Here is a 16,555-nt window from a genome sequence, read left to right as displayed (position 1 = left end):
TGGGTATGGAAGAGGGGGGTATGAGTTTTCCATTGAAGCCTAGTTCATCATCTAGCAAGAGAAGGCGGAGTGCGTCATATGAAGAGGCCGGGGAAGAAATTAAGGAAATGAGAATGGAGAGTAAGGATCGCTGGGGCGAGGTGAAGGATATTCTGACAAATGCACAGAGCACGACGAACGTAGCTAGGAAGCCTATACCGCTTTCCGACGAACTTGAAAAAGAGGACTGGTATGACATCATCGAGAAGCGCACAATGAGGTTGAAGAGGGTGAAAGACGCAGAGGTTGGCGAGGGCATTATTTCAATCTGCGAAAAGGGGCTATCGGAGGCTGTTGAGAAGTTCAACAACTTGCGAGGCGATGAATACTGACATATGGAACGTCCAGCTGCTCCACAACACGAAGCCGAACCCCGTCTTGGGCATCGCCTGGCCGGACTGAAACACAGGCAGCCTCTTCACGACCCCGCCCCACGCGGCCTCGCCGCAGCACATCTCCTCCTCCTCGACGGCGAGCTGCAAGCCCCGCGCCCCCCCGCCCTCGCCCCGCGCATCCGACGCGTCGCACGACACCTGCGACACCGCCCCTTCATTCCGTTCTTCGCACACGCCCTCGCAGACTGCCTCGCACATCCACCACCACCACCACCACACACACGCCTCGACCGCCACCTCTCGCAAACCATGCTCGTCAAGGCACTCGTCGTCCTCGTCGCCTCCCCCGCACACTGCCTGCGAGACGCACCGCACCCCCCGCCGGAAACACTCCGCCGCTACGTCGCAGCTTGCCTCGACGCCGCTGCCCACGTCGCCCGCAACCTCAACCCCTCCGCCGTCGAGCCGCTTGCTATTCACGCTGTCGCTTCCCACCTGGCCCACCTGCTCGTCGCCCTGGCCGCCCTGCCAGAACCCGCAACCGCACCCGCAACCTCACCCGCCGACCTTGTCCCACTTCTGTCTTCGCTCATCGCCCTGCTAGCGTGCCCCGCCACCGCCGACGACGCCCGCTACGCTCGCTATTTCTACAAGCAGATGGTCCCCGCGCTCCCCGTCGTCGACTGCGTCCTCCGCTTGTTCCCCGCCCTCGCCCGATCGCAGCTCGTCCCCGCGATCATCGCCGCCCTGGCCGCCGACGACCCGCTGGTCGATCATCACGGCTTTGCGTGGGACGTCCCCATGGCCGTCGAGCACCTCGACATCAAGAGCGCTACCCTGGCCCTCGCTAACCTTGTTGATCTGGGCGACGCCCTGTGGCACTTTGAGGATCGGAAGGCCCTGCTCTCGTTCGTCGCTGTATTGTCCAGTTTGCTGCAGAGGCTGCCCAACCAGGTCGTCGTCCTCACCGATGACCAGGCTGCTGCAGATGCCGCCTTTGAGGAGCTTGCTGACCTCCACGACGAGGAAGAACCCATCGCCCATGTCCAAACCCTCCGCCCTGTCATGAAGCGCATCACCACCTCGCTGAAGCGCATCGTCTCGGAGGATACAGTGCGCAAACTCCTGTCGGTCGCCGTCGAAGAGGGGCGCCACGCCGTCGTCAAAGTCTGCCAGATGTTCAATTGCCTCACCCGCAGGGACAAGACCCTCGACATGGCCTTCAATAACGTCATCGCCTTCTGGCCCCGCCCGCGTGGCCCCACGAAGAGCCCTCACGTCCTCAGTTCTCTGTATGGGCGACCATAAAGAAACGGACTGATCATTTGATTCAGCATCCCAATCCGCGCCGCCTCATTTTTCCCATTGTAGAAGAAGGTGAAACGTGAAAGAGAGCACATGGCGATAGAAGAGAAAGTGAGAGAACCACAACGTTCACATGTCAAAAGTGCTTTATTACGATGGTGACTGTATGCGGTTGTTTTGTCCAAGTTCTTCTGCGCCTGGAAAGCATCTGCTGACCGAATCTGTCGGCGTCCGCTCGCTGTGCGCTCGGAGGTACTGGGCAGCGTCGGGGTGGAAAACCTTTTTGCTCCCGTGATAAAATATCTTGCCGCGAGATTGCGTGGCCACACACCGCGCCCGCCACCCCACGCGTGTCCGCACCAGTGCCTCCGCGCCAGCACGAGCGCGCACAACGAAGTGGTGTGTCCTAGAGCCGCGCGGAACGCCCACAGCTGGCGCGGTCGAGAGCGCGCGCGAGCGACTCGCGCCGCGTATACCGCATCTCTCGACAGCGTGCGAAGCGCGCGCACCCCCGTCACAGAGCTTTCGTGCATCTCGCCCCCGCGCCTTCCCCCGCCGCACATGCTCCCCCGCCCCCGCGCGACGCATGTAACCGCCGGTAAACCGCGGCCTCACTTCCGCGAACAAAATACGCACCCCTTTTCGCGCGCGATCTTTTGCATTCGAAAGATGCATATACCATATTATCATGTATATACTGGCTTGGTGACCAGCACGTCGGCGGGCGTGGTGACCATGGCGGCGACGGCCCCCGCCAGCGCGCCCATGAGGACGTACGTGAGGAAGCCCGCCGTGGGGAACAGCTCCCCTAGCCCGGCGAGATGCGCTCCCGAGAAAGATCTTGCGGCGAGATTGCGCGCCGTCCGTTGCGCGGCGCGCGCCTTCCTTTGCCCGCGCCGCCTGCTCTTCCGGGCCGGGGCGCATGCGCGCGCGCCGCTGGAGACAACACTGCGTTACCCCGGGCGTGCCGTGAAAGCAAGAAAGCAGAAAGGATGCTCAGTAAATATTACTATCATGACATGTTCAACTTACAACATGCCAAACGATTTGTTTTTCCGCCATCACCACACCCATTGCGGACGACTACCTTTTTCCTAGTACCAGTTACCATCCTACCTGCATGTTAAGGTCGAAGGATGCCACGGCCCTCCAGAAACGCTACCATCTTCTCCCTTCGTTTAGAAGCACCTCGCGCGAAGTCCGCCTCTGACGATTCGCAAAGCATTGTCACAATCTGCCAGTTGTCCTCTTTGGCGATACGATACCAGTCATCACTGTCTTCCCTCAACGTTGCAAGAGAATCGGAACTGTACAAATTAATACGGTGTTGCCGACCGTTTTGGTTAATGCAGAAGATATGCAGCTTCATGGTGGCAATAATTATTTCGATGCTGACTTCTAATGAAAATTCCATCTGCCGTAAAATTCTCCATTTGTTAACCAGATATCCAAAAGCCTGTTCGACGTGCATACGCAGGGAGGATTGAAAGAAATTGTAAGCGTCGCGGTATGGGTGGCCCTGGAGTTAAGAGGCAGGATAAGGAGTTAATAAGCTTTCATCACAAGCATACGCTTCGTCCCCTGCTACCCAAAACTCATTTTGTAGCAAACCTGCGGCGAGATATCCGCCTAAGAACGACACTGAATGCGCTAGAGAGTCATTTGTTGACCCCTTACACTTTGCAGATGCAAGGACAAATCGATAGCGGGCATCCACGAGCGCCTGAACTGGTACAGAATAGTATCCCTTTCTACAATAAAATCCTGCTGGACCGTGGCGAGTCTCCGGCTGCTTGACCTTGACACATATCCCATCCAAAGCCCCTATGCATCCCGTCAAAGGATTCACGCTCCTGAAACTTTAAACTCTTCGGCAAGCCGCCGCAGTTGATCCTGGCACCCGAGAACATCTGGGAATGATAATCTGCGAGGCAGAGAAACCCTTGTCTCTTTGAAAATTGCGTACACCGTAGTTTTGCCGAGGGCATAGTGCCGCATCTCATCTAAGTAGCTGCCACCGGCAAGAAGGCGCAGTGTTATGCCCAATCTTGCGGCGGGTTTCACAGTGTTTCGTGCTTTTCGTCTCTTTAGGTCACCACCCAACATCTCCAGCAGACCATAAAGCAATGCCTACTCATTCGAAATGCACGCTCGAATTCTTCATTGCTATATAATGCAGTACTCTCTTCGAAACTTATATGCGTTCTTTGCCTTTCAGCGTTCACCCGCCGTGGCGCAACCCGGTGTGCATTTGAAATTTGCTCGAGTCGCAATTTTGCAAAAACCAGATTGACAGAATCCTCCTCTAGAATTAAAGCAGCTACAGCCGCTAGTAACACAGATGTGTGTTTGTCCCGTTGTCTTTCTGAAACGCTTTTCTTTCGCAGACTTTCAGAGCGACTCATCATACAAGAGCAAGGGACTTCACTGGAGAGAGAACGTCAGCGGTAGAGAGGAAGCGGTTACCGCAAGGTTTGGCTCGTGAAGACCTCTAGAAAGTGACTTTTCCGAACAGCCCTGGCGTCTTTCCTGTGCTGACGAATTCCTGTTGCTGTATGCAACAGCAGGCCGCGACATTGTCGGAAGTACCTATCATCCAGATCCGACCCGACGCCGTCCGGGCAACGTGACGGGTACTGTACCCTAAAATGTTGGCGAGGGCGAAACGTAGAGCCCTCACAACGGAGTTTGAGCTCTGTACTCTTTTTGTCTTACAGAAGTTTTCTTGAAATTTTCAATATAAAGCCTCAGACGGATGCAACGCTGGCAGCACTGCTGGCAGTCAAGAAAAAGAATGTTTGCGATGTGACCGCAAACTAAAACCGGGGGTCACCTGCTTTTCGTCTCCGTGACACTCTGTGTAAAATCCAACAAGTGGATAGGCAACAAAAAGCGGACATTGTTGCTATCCAGGGAAGTTAACACCACGCACAGATCCGTGCAAATGCTCATATCAGACCAAATTGGCAATTAAAATTTTCTTTTAGGGAGGTTGGCGACTTTGCCGTAGACGAGGCCGGCCAGCTCGACGGCGTAGCGCGGGACGAAGACCAGGACGACGTGCTTGGTGTAGCCCGTGTAGAGCTTGTCGGGCTCGAAGCGTTCACCGTCGGGGGTGAAGATGTCGGCCGCGTCGACGAGGGACCAGTCGATGGTGGGCGGGCGGGGCGGAGCGCCGGGGTGGGCCGGCGGGGCGGCTTGCGTGGTGGAGGAGGAGGAGGAATAGGGGGCGTCCGGGCTGGTGTCGAGCGCGGGGTTGAGGGAAGGGAACATGGACGAGTCGAAGTCTTCGACGAAGGCCGAGGGAGCGGGGGGAGCGGCTGGGCAGATGGAGTTGCCGCGGTAGTCGAAGTCGACCTCGTAGGTGGGGAGGGAGGTGGGCGGAGGGGCCGAGGGCGGAGGAGATGGGGGGCTGCTGCTACTAGACCTTTAGTGCAGTTATCGCTCTGTATATTAGAGGACACGTCGATTGGTACAACAGTAGGGTAGCATACCAATCGACTCAGACGTTGCGCAGAAGATCGTCACATATGCAAAAGCGGCATCTTTGTGGTAAACACTGTGTTTTTGCATAAAGCAAATGTACAATTTATATGGACATTATCATTGGGTAAATACACAACCAAAGCCCCCTAAGATCGACTCTTTACAGAAACGACACAGTCATCATGCAAAGACCACGTATGCCGCTCTTGCCGCCAAAAGAGTTGCAACTCAAACAATCTACACTGTCAGGAACAAAACGGACTCTGTCCCTAACTACGAACTGTTCAGGCGCCCGCGAGCCTATATAAAGCGAGCAGGACGCCACTTCTTGTCACCGCACATCCTCACCCGCCCTCACTCATCCCACCAGCCCCCACGCACGCCCAACCGGCGCCCTTACACACCCAGACCCACCTACACCCGCCCTGAACCGCCCTGACCCGCGCCCGCACTCGCACGTACCCGCCCTCATCCACCCTCACCCACACCCCACCCGTCCTCACCCGCCCTGATCCGCTCTCAACCGCCGTCAACCACCATGGAATACGTCACCCCCACGAAGGCTGGAAATGTTCTGAAGATACTCGCCGAGAAACGGGCGGAGCGTGAGGAAAATCTCGCTGTATTTCTCCCAGACAGTCAAGCCACTGACACTGACTCCGATGTCGAAGATTCAGACTCGCCAGTCATGGACGCCTTCATTGCGTCTGGGGGAGCCGGCGCTGTTCTTGAAATGACAAACTTTTCTCTTCTAGAGTTCAACGCAATCTGGAACATTCTCAAGGATGCAATCACTACGGACTGGAATTGCGGTCGGGGTCGAAAATGCCAGCATCAACCGAAAGACGTGTTCTTTATGTTACTTTCCACGCTGAAGCACAGTGGAAATTGGGACGTTAATGGAAAGATGTTCGGCGTCAAAGGCCCAACATTTGAGCGCATGATTCTAGGGTTTATCGAGAGGATTGTGGATGTACTGTATGATCTGGCGGTGATCAAGTATGAGAAGCGTTACACCATGCAACGTCTTCTGCATGAGAAGAAGACCTTCAAGCACTACAAGTTTGCACTGTATGCTACGGATGTCACCTTCCAGGCATGCAACAGGCCATCCGGAAATCACGAAGAGAGCAAAACCTACTTCAGTAACAAGCACAAAATGTATGGGTACAAGTCCGAGGTATCGGTATTGCCAAACGGCATCGCAATTGGAGCAACGCCACATCAGCCAGGCTCTGTTTCAGACTTAACAATCTTCAGGGACAACGTCCAGTGGCATGGTTCAGCACTGGCAAAAACTCGAAAGGAAATGGAAAACTTTCCAGATGTTGGTCCGTTGACGGAGGAATATGAGGGGCTTTGGGCTGTTTTGATGGACAAAGGTTATCAGGGCGCAGCAAATGTCATTAGGGCAATAAGTCCGAAGAAAAAGCCAAAGGGAGGAATGCTCACTTCGGAAGAGCAGCGGACAAACCGAAACATTAGTTCTGACCGCATTATTGTAGAGAACTACTTCGGGCGGCTCTGTACGCTATGGGCTGTAATGGCCAATAGATGGAGGTGGGATGAGAAGCATTACGACCACGTTTTCAAATTGTGCGTTGCGTTGACAAATTTGCATGCCAAATGGCACCCATTGAGGGATGTCGACGGTCTACACGCCAAGCAGTACAAACGGCGACTGACTGAGATCGGCGTCAAAAAAGCTGAAAAGCGTAAAGCTTCGCAGAAGCTCTACCGCGCGAAACGTGCTGCACGCATGTCCTCGGCGCTGGGTGTGGATGGAAGAGGTGAAGAGATGGGCGCGGGGGCGATGCTGGACATACTTAACACTTAGTATGCTTCGAAGTACGCCACTGCTTACTGTGTCAGTGCTCAAACTCGTTGTTCTTTCTTTATGCTTGCTCTTTTGCGCAATTTGCTCCTGTTTGCGCAACGATTGCGTCAATTGCAAAAAATAAAGTCTTTCACCTACAAACGCCGTTCTCTGCACACTGCTTAGTGTTTTCACATTTATAAAGCTACTGAATTCGAGCTCTACTGGAAACGGCACCAGCAGCATACAGTACTCATGTCGCACAGCAGGAGTGTTTGTCTGCGTGACGCCCATGAGACTTTAGTGAAATGAGGCACACGAAATTATTAATTAAAAATATATTCTTGTTTTTAGTGTTTAGTAACTGTGGTTCCATCCATAATACACGAGGACGGAGTCAGGATAGCGGCTCATCGCGTCAAAGATGTTGTCGGCTACGGCGGCATTGTTCGGTAGCGTACTAGCAAATCTGGTCACGTTTTCCCAGAATCGCTTGCTACGCGTAAGGCGTTGAATTTTTCACAAGATCGTGAAATAGCAATATCCGCGAGCAGGAGAAGAATCGCAAATCAAGAGGCTGTAACAACGGCTGTGGACCATTATAAGGTGAGAGTTGCCTGGGTAGAGGGCAAGAGAGTATCGGGAGGAAGCAAGCGATTCTGGGAAAACGTGACCAGATTTGCTAGTACGCTACCGAACAATGCCGCCGTAGCCGACAACATCTTTGACGCGATGAGCCACTATCCTGACTCCGTCCTCGTGTATTATGGATGGAACCACAGTAACTTGCTACAAAGAAAATGCCAAAATCTGGAAGCCTCAGGTCCTCCGCAGATGCTCCGTTGAACTGTGTACGTCCTGTCTAAGTTTCCAGAGAATTGCGCATTCCTCCGTTCCTCCTCCGGAAGCACTCCAAAACTGGCCAACGTACTCCGTTAGTACTCCGCACCACCTCCTATCGCGGTGAATATGTTTACTAGGGATGCCTGAAAGGTCTCCCAAAGACGCTGATAGTTTCCCTGCGTAGTAGAAGCGTACGCGGAACTGATGAGAGCCGCCGCGGTGTCCGAACCAAGGGCATGCGGTAGTACACGCCTTGCAGCTATAGAACCCTCACCTTCCCAGCGCAACTGCGCTTCTTCGCGTAATCGATAGCGATGCTCGACAGAGGACTCGTTAATCCGTGGCCGAGGTGGGAGATGAGAGCCCCTTGCTGCAAAGAGTTCTGGTACCAGCTTTGGGCTTGCCAGTGTGGCCCTACGAGCACACCGCGCCCTAGGCGCTGCAAGTAGCGGGCCCATACCGGGAGGAGCGCCGGACGAGGAAGGACGAGTGGTTCTCGACACACTGGGATGTGCGACGGGAGGTCGTGGCCGTCACCCACGTACAGGCGGCGACAGTAGCGGTGCTCTAGAAGCCGCACTGCGTTAGGCGGGCTAGTCCATCCATGGCTGTCTTGAGAGTCTGTCAGCCCATGTGTTGAGCACCGAGGGGATGTGTCCGGTAGAGAGGAAGACGCCCTCCGCCTTGCAGAGGTCGCGGAGCTCGCGCAGTCGAGCGAGAAGACGCGGCGAGCAGGAGGTCATATTTCGGACAACAAACTCGGTCACTTTTGAGTCGGTGACCAGCTGGACCTCTGCCGCGCATGATGTACAAAGCTGCGCAGCGCGTAGATGGCAGCGAGCAGCGAGCAGCTCGTTGATGTGAGCCCCCTCCTGCTGCTCGTCGAAGAACCCGGCAGCAGGGACTTGACCATTCCATGCTGCCCCCCAGCTCGCATCTGTAAAGACCACAGCGTCGACCTTTGGCCAGAGTGGGCGCCCGACGTGGCAGTTGGAGCTGAGGGCCATTCCATTCATCGTGATTGGCAATCATGCAATCACGCAATCACGCGATCACGACATTAATTTAACGTCGTTTTGCATCGTTCCTTCCTCCAACGTGTGCTACTTGTCGCTGTAAGCACATTTCCACGGCTTTGCATGTGCATGTGTTAACGCACTTCTTGCTTCATTCCATTTCACGTTTGGCACTCTGGAAAAACGAAGTTGCCGGCTGTAGTCAAACGGGTCTGACAGTGATTACCCACCATCGCAAAGGTTTCAAAGGAGGTAATGATGGCACGGCAAAGAGAGTAGATCCTGCTTTCTGGCTTTCCCACATGTGCAACCCTGGGTTGCACAAGCAGCGCGTTGATTATCATTTCGAAATGTACGAATATTTGAATGGGGTTTAAATCTTTAGAATTGCAAGGAGCATAACAGGAAGTTGGAGCACAAGATTAATTTTAAGTCGATTGTTTATTTCTTTAATGAGCATGACCATTTTTTAGGAAACGTAATATAAACAACCAACCACAAGGGAGCAGGCACCATTTATTGACGTGATTGCGTGATTGCGTGATTGCCAATCACGATGAATGGAATGGCCCTCAATCGCCATAGCTTTTCAATCGCTGTAGCATTCGAAGTCCCAAAACGTAAAGACAGCCTCTTCAAGTTCTGCATACGACAGTGCACGCGACTCTGCTGTGATCTGTGCTTTTGGGCATTGGAGGCAAACTCGTCGTAGGCCGCTCGTAGTTCCTCTTGATGAAGTGATTGCTCAAAGGGAGAAATTTCCCGACAGCGTTCCGACTTGATCAGCAACTTAGAATCGATGCTGAGCTCCCGAAGAGAAGTATTATTTGTCGCTAATGTGTGCAGGAGACAGAGCAACCGCTTATGTGCTCTCTCGCCTTGATGTTCGATGGAAATGTGAAGCTTTCTCAGTCTGTCGCCAATATCTTTCAGTATCGATACAAGTTCATTCTTCGCGATAACAACCTCATGCAGAGACAACACAGAAAGTAAGGGCATGGTGCGAATGTTACGGAGAATTGACCCACACTCGAATTTACCGTCGTAGTAGGGATGATTGGAGGCAGGCTTTCGAATCTCCAAAGACTCTAGCAAAGATGTGGGGCTCGGAAACATGATGACGGCTCTTGCGTTTTGATCGGTACGGTTTTCGTGCAAACGTGTCGGAACTGAAAGTATAGACTTTGGGCAAGGTTTGCATGATTCGGCGAATCGCGCCTCATATTTGAAAAAACCGCACTCGCAATATTGAACTGATAGATACTTTACCGGCCGTTCGATACGAGGATGCAGGATGATGGTTTCGCGAACCTCAGACGCGTAACGCCAATTGTAGTAGTTACGGATTGATCCTGCCTGATGCACAATGAGGTGGCAAATTTTGGGGAGGGAGAAAGCGAAACGCCAAACCATGCATCTTTCGAAGGAAAAGCACAAGCACTGCACCTCGAGCTTTGTAATGTTTGGACAAGACCTTGCTAAGTTGACAGAGTCATTGCCTCTCGGTACAAGACAGCATGAGTGGTCGTTGTGACGACAGTGACTATTAGAATGCATAAGCTTGAGTGCCAAGTCTTCAAGACGAGGCAGTGACGCTAAACACTCAAATACAAGCGGAATATGAGCAATTATGTACACGTCGAGCGACAACGTGCGAAGAGAACGGGCTCCATGGAGTTCCCGCAGAGTGGGCGGTACAGAGACCATTTGGACCCGTGCGAGCTTCGGTGCACGAAGGAGAGAAACAAACCCAGAATTAGATAACTTTGGATGCTCCCGAATGTTCAGCTCTCGTAGAGTGGGCTGGATAAGTGCAGCCCATCGCTCCAGAAGTGGGAAGTGTGGAGTGAGGACAAAGTTAGAGGAAAGGATTTGGAGGATTACCAAACGGAGATGAGGACTTGATTCGCCCAGAAAGATAATTTCACCAAACGAATCCGGGTCCGAAGGATTCGGTGTGAAGTTGGTGAGAATCCGATATATGACGTCGCATGGTAGAAGGTCCAGATATAGTTTTGGGGGTTTGGTGAGGGTGGTTTGAAGTTGCTTTGCCCTAGCACAAGCTGTGGGGGATACAGGCGAGAGGGAATGAGTCATTTTCGAGGCGTGGAAAAGGTTGGGCGATAGTTGAGGACGTAGAACAGGGGAAAGGCCGAACTCTTGCCGCTAGCGGCAGAGAACAAGGCATTGTTCTATAAACAAGAATGAAGGAGGGCTCTCGAGGCGGCCTGCATACTCAAGAGTGGCGAGAAATGAAATATATAACAACGAAGCCTGCAAGTACTACTTTGTGGGTTTCCGCCGGGGGTAGAGCCGAATGCTTACGAGAAATGCTCATTTTAATGACTTAACCACCAAGGTGTTCCGCATAGAATGTTCAAAAACTGCATTCCGACCTCGGTGGTGACGAAGCCTTAAAACAGCATAAAACATTTAAGGGCGTACGTGTTCCTATACGAGTCCAGCTCAGCCATGGCCCCGGTGTTTCTTATCTTCGCCAAGCACCCTTCTCCCACACCCTCCACAGCCGCTACCAAGAAGCCTGTATCCCCATGTTTGCTCGTGAGGTCATACTCTACTGTACTGTACCTTAGCCTTTGTCGAGCGGAACTTCGCCAGCAGCTCTGCCTCGTGTTACAGTATGCATCGGTGTCGAACCCATCCGGGCTCGAGGTCTCCTGCTTGCCAGCGACGCGTTGATCCTGCTTGCCAGCGACGCGTTGACTGGGCGACTGTTGAGGGAAATCACGTGGCAACGTGTGCAGATGGACATCGAACCGAAGGCTGGATGCGCGCGCACCAGGTGTGAACCTAAAGCGCGGGAGTCCTACGGAGGTGACGGCCAAGGGGGCGTAGTCGACGCCACCAGAGCATGGCGAAGGGAAAGGGTGGCCACGCCCGGTAGCGCTGGTCGGGGCAGGGGGGACAGGGACGAAGGGGGAGTAAGCAAGGAAGACAGGGATAGAGAGCTTCCCTCACGGCAAATGCATCCCCCAACCTCACGTGTGCCGTTAGGACATACTAGCGAAATAGTCCCCAATTGTAGTGGGGTGGAGGCGAGGCACTGGGTGAGGTGAACTGTCATAGCGATGCAGCTTTCACGCAAAAAGTTTACCAGCTCATATGTCACATGCACTCGATTTATTAATCACTAATGCCGCTGATATCACTGTCACTGATATCAATGTCACTGATAATGTTACAGCCAATATCGAAGACGGCATGTTCGAGTTCTACATACGAAATTACGCGCGAATGATGCCGGTCTATAACATGTACATGGGGGCATTTGAGAGAAAAATCAGTGTAGGCCGCTCTCAACTCGTCTTGATGAATCAATCTCTCGGAAGGATGGATGATATCAAAGCCCTGCGATTCGATCAACAACCGAGTATTAAGACTGAGCTCTTGAATAAAAAGATTGAACCTTCCTAACATTCGAAAGAGCCACGACAGTCGATCATAACCCTTCTCTCCTCGGAATTCGATTGTGGCGGCAAACTTTTTAGTCTAGTCCCAACTGCTTCCAAGATAGATCCTAGCTCATTTCTTTTCACATTGATCTGTTCGAGAGACAATACGCAGAGTGTAGGCATGGCAATAGCATGCTGCAGAATAGATCCAATGAAGAGATTCTTTCCGCCATTTATGCCTTCACTATTTCGAACCTCGAAGGACTCGAAAGACCTTGTCCGATATGGAAACGTATACATAGCAATATTCGTCATTTTCGGCTTCTACATTTTCCGTCCATACGGAAAAAGAACAGTTGGTGGGCAAAACGGCTTCAGATGAATCAGAACATATAACTTCGCAACTGGTGCACAGAAAATCAAAGTCGACGGAGAAATGCTTAATCATACGTTCCATGCGAGGTAGTAGGATGAGGTCACGGCGAATTGGTTCATGGTCTTCACGAAAGGGAATGTATAACCGAGTCGGCGTTTGCTGACGCACGACAAGGTGGTGAATGTTTGGAAAGGAGGCAGCGAAGTGCCACGCAGTGCAGTTATCCGGACGACCACACACACACTTGATGTCAAGCTTTTGGATGTTGGGGCAAGCTAAAGAAATCCTCCCGCCATGCGGCGAAAAACTGCAAACGCTCTTGCCCTCTAATCTCAGAGTCAAGTCTTCTAGATGAGGCCAGGACTTGAAACACTCGAATGCGAGTAGGGCATCGGTTTGGCTTCGCACGGTGAGTGACAAAAAACGCAAATATGGCGCTCCCTGAAGCGCATGAAGCCTATCCTGTGAAGCGAGCATAGACACTCGTGTCATTTTAGGGACGTCAAGTAGAGACAGGAGTCCGGGATTCGGGGCCTTGGGATGCACTCGAATGTCCAGCTCTCGTAAAGAAGGTCGGAGAACCGCAGCCCATCGTTCCAGAAGGGTGATGCGTCATGTCACGCAGAACTTGAAGGATATACTTTTGAGGATTGCCAGACGAACATGAAGAATGGCTTCGGCTAGAAAGAGACAGTCATAAAATGAGTCTGGGTCCGATGGGTGAGGGGCAAAGTAGGAGAGATTGCGGTTCTGGACTTCTAGCGGGAGACTTTTCAGACACAGCCCATGGTAAGGGGCATTGCAAGGTGCGGAGGAGCGTGTCATGGCACAGGTTGATAGAAAGGGTTAGGGACGGCTGTTTTTTGGAGACGCTAAGGAGCGCTCGCAAACTGAGATACTTCAGCAATACAAGAAAGCGTTGTTTAAACAGAAGGGGTGCGTGTGCTTTGCAATGTGCATAGAGAAGAGGTCATGAGGTGGACAACACATCCGGCTAAGCAACATGAAGTACAATCCTTGGCCGAAGGCCTACCAAATACGATTACGCATTAGAAAACGATTCACACCAGACCCGAATCCGACTAATGCTGAGAAGCCCACCTGTTTCAGTCAATCCGCCGAGACCAAGTAAGCAGTCTTTGAAGATCAGAAACAAGTCATTCCTTGAAAAACTCTTCAATGAACAATTTTGTACGATCGCCGTTGTCACGGAAAAAATATGCCGGCACAGCGATACAACGCATCGTCATCAGAGTTTCGCACCGCATCCAGCTCAGCTAGAATTTGTTTACTTCACCGTCCCCCATCCAATCACCCGTCTCTTCAACCTCCATCGAAGCGAATGAGCAAGACACGTCCGCTTCGCCGTAAGGCAACCCTGCGAAACAGCCCGTGTCTCATCGTACAACACGCACATTTGGGGCTTGCCCATCGGGCATCCAGCGCAGCATGTAGCCATTCCTATGTGGCGAAGTACCTGGAGCGGCCGGTGTGTGTCTTCGGGCAAGGAGCCGCGGTGCGTTGCGTATGTGTGTGTCGGATGCGGGTAGAGGAAGGCCATGTGACTGGGGATGTGGAATCTCGAAGTGGGCCAGGTCATTTCTCTGTGTGGAGGAGATTTCGAGGGGGCTGGACTCTTACCGGGCGACTTGTCTGAAGAGCCTGGAGGTCAGTCAAGGCTTTCAGTCTTCTGTCGCGTGAGGTAGAACTAACAGCGGCGAGGAACACAGCGTTTGAGATGGGGACACCTGCCAAGCCGCTCTGTTTACAACAAGCCTTTGAAAAGGGGCCGTCATGGGGCGCAGGATGTGTGAGATGGCACAACCTATAAAGACAGTGGACTATATGGAGCACCTAAATCTACACCGGCATCCATTCCAACGCGCCCTGCCACTGAAAACCCTGCGATTTACATCCTGTCGAGGCCGACTTCGAATCACCGGAAGCCGAGCTGGCCTCGATTGATACTTTACTACAAAAATACACTGATGAAGAAACACTCAGAAGCCATCGTGGGAACCCTCGTGATCTTGACGGCAGAAAAAGAGGACGGCGATGAGACTGTAACGCTGCAAAACCAGTAACCAGTTCTGCAGACAATAGCATGTCTAACCTCCCAGATTCTACGCTACAAGAATGGTGGCAAGCCCCCGAAGCCTACACACCCCATCCTACTGCTTAGCAACGACACAACCGGTGAGCACAGAGCGCCCCTGACGTTTGAACTGCAGATACTCGGTTCGTGGCTTCATACTGCCAACGCGAAGAGTCGGTGCCGCAGCGATAAGCCACGATTGGCATGAATCTCGCGTCAATTGTCGTCTTTACTTGCGAGGACGAGTTCGCAATGGGAGACACTGTAACGGAAAATAGTGAGTTCCAAGTCAAAAGTCAGAAAGTTGGTGCCCAGCAGGATGACTGGTAGTGTTTCAAGGGAAAGAGCTGTATGCAGCTGTGGCCTGCGAATCGCCACCATGAAATAGTGTTATCGATAATACTAGGTGGCGCGGTCCCTGCGGTGGCGGCACATAGCATGATCACCACATCACCATGTTCTTGCGATCGTCCTCAGAGAGGTTTCTTGAATCAGTCCAATAGTTGCCGATTGGCTCCCACAATTGTTTGTCCTCGGCCACTTTTCTGAAGTATCTCGGCTGGATCTTGCCGCCTCCAGACTCTACTCGCTTCTTGGCGGCGGCTCTACGATCCCGTTGCATCTGCTCAATGCGGATCTTCTCCTCGGCAGCGACGGTGCGGTTTCCTTTTTCTAGGGCCAGACGGTCCGGTCGAAACCGGGAGTCATTCGGCGGGAGCTCCAAGGCGTGGTCTGAATGCAAGGAGAGGATCTTTTTCGTAAACTTTGTGCAGTTGGCGTAGACACCCGTGACACCGCCGCCTTCCTCTTCTGAGAGCAAATGCGAGCCCGCCATCCAGAGGCGATTGGTGCCCTCCCCTTTTGCCTTGGCGACGCGCTCGCAGTCCAAAAATTTGTTCCAGGCGCCCTTAAACAAGACAATCTTCGTGGCATTGCTATCCAGAAGCTCGCCGGCAACCTCATACCTCCCCGCCGAAAACCAGCCGCACTGAGTCAGGTTGAGGGTGGCCGAAGTGCCCGTGGTCTCGTTCTTGAGCTCGACGGTTCCAAAATGGTCGACAAAAGCGCCTCCCACAAACAAGTTGGAGACAAGTGCCTGGGGCAGGGTCCATGAGTAGCGGTCGCCCGTCTTGTGGAGGTTGATATAGCGCGAGCCGACATTACGCACCTCTATGGAATTACCGTGAAACGTGGCGGCGATGTCGACAACCTCGCCAGCTTCCCAGCCCTTCCCCTCGCAGTGGGAGACGGAGACTGGTGGGTGGTGTTCCACCTGCTCTGCATAAAAGCGCATGCCATTGAGCGGATGGGTGTACTCAAAGGACTCCCCCAGGACGGGGTTGAAGGGCTTCCGTACCCTCTCCGTATGCGAGAAGGCGGAGATGACAAAGGCGGCGACCAAGCAATCGCGGAGGACGGGATCGTCAGAGGTGGCGGCGCGATCCAGGAGATCGGAAAATTCGAATGTCTCAATCATGCGGGTGAGGGCGGTGGAGGGCTCGAAGAGCCAGATGGGGAGAGACAGGCGCATGTTCATGACGTCCATGCCGACGACGGAGGCGAGCTGGCGCCACAGGGCCTGGCGCGAGGCGGCATCGACGTTGCCGAACTCGGTGGAGGGCTTCGGAGCGCCGCGTCCCTCCGTGAGGGCGGTGGTGGGCGTGAGCTCGGCGAAGGATTCGGGCGGCGGGCCGATGACAGTGGAGTAGGCTGAGCTGGCCATGGAGGAGAGCCAGCCGCCCCAGGACGCGGAGGCGTCTGTCGCGGGCTGGTCGGCCATGGGTAGGGGGTGGGGCGGGGGAATGGGGGGGGCCTGTGAACAAAAGGTACG

At 53.3% G+C, this 16,555-nt stretch overlaps 4 protein-coding genes; all 4 read right to left on the bottom strand.

Annotated features, from left to right (window-relative positions):
- Positions 1–7,669: 7,669 nt before the first annotated feature.
- On the bottom strand, positions 7,670–8,831 carry CHC_T00002483001 (hypothetical protein). XM_005713741.1 is given in 2 exon segments: positions 7,670–8,417; positions 8,418–8,831. The coding sequence occupies 1 exon segment, from the start codon at positions 8,829–8,831 to the stop codon at positions 8,418–8,420; it is 414 nt and encodes a 137-aa protein (XP_005713798.1). The 3' UTR covers positions 7,670–8,417.
- A 2,330-nt stretch (positions 8,832–11,161) lies between these two features.
- On the bottom strand, positions 11,162–11,613 carry CHC_T00002482001 (hypothetical protein). XM_005713740.1 is given in 2 exon segments: positions 11,162–11,430; positions 11,431–11,613. The coding sequence occupies 1 exon segment, from the start codon at positions 11,611–11,613 to the stop codon at positions 11,431–11,433; it is 183 nt and encodes a 60-aa protein (XP_005713797.1). The 3' UTR covers positions 11,162–11,430.
- A 327-nt stretch (positions 11,614–11,940) lies between these two features.
- On the bottom strand, positions 11,941–13,454 carry CHC_T00002481001 (hypothetical protein). XM_005713739.1 is given in 2 exon segments: positions 11,941–13,241; positions 13,242–13,454. The coding sequence occupies 1 exon segment, from the start codon at positions 13,452–13,454 to the stop codon at positions 13,242–13,244; it is 213 nt and encodes a 70-aa protein (XP_005713796.1). The 3' UTR covers positions 11,941–13,241.
- Positions 13,455–14,938: 1,484 nt separating this feature from the next.
- On the bottom strand, positions 14,939–16,447 carry CHC_T00002480001 (hypothetical protein). XM_005713738.1 is given in 2 exon segments: positions 14,939–15,166; positions 15,167–16,447. 1 exon segment carries the CDS (start codon positions 16,445–16,447, stop codon positions 15,167–15,169), a length of 1,281 nt encoding a protein of 426 aa, XP_005713795.1. The 3' UTR covers positions 14,939–15,166.
- Positions 16,448–16,555: the final 108 nt, after the last annotated feature.

This window comes from Chondrus crispus, genomic scaffold (assembly GCF_000350225.1).
Source record: "Chondrus crispus Stackhouse genomic scaffold, scaffold_14, whole genome shotgun sequence".
Taxonomy (NCBI): domain Eukaryota; phylum Rhodophyta; class Florideophyceae; order Gigartinales; family Gigartinaceae; genus Chondrus; species Chondrus crispus.
The sequence above is the reverse complement of the archived record's forward strand: the minus strand, read 5'-3'. Positions and strand labels throughout refer to the sequence as shown.

What these genes read in the sequence shown, in the direction of transcription:
- CHC_T00002483001 (XM_005713741.1), bottom strand. Translation starts at nt 8,831, where the DNA reads ATGGCCCTCAGCTCCAACTGCCACGTCGGGCGCCCACTCTGGCCAAAG.
- CHC_T00002482001 (XM_005713740.1), bottom strand. Translation starts at nt 11,613, where the DNA reads ATGTCCATCTGCACACGTTGCCACGTGATTTCCCTCAACAGTCGCCCA.
- CHC_T00002481001 (XM_005713739.1), bottom strand. Translation starts at nt 13,454, where the DNA reads ATGACACGCTCCTCCGCACCTTGCAATGCCCCTTACCATGGGCTGTGT.
- CHC_T00002480001 (XM_005713738.1), bottom strand. Translation starts at nt 16,447, where the DNA reads ATGGCCAGCTCAGCCTACTCCACTGTCATCGGCCCGCCGCCCGAATCC.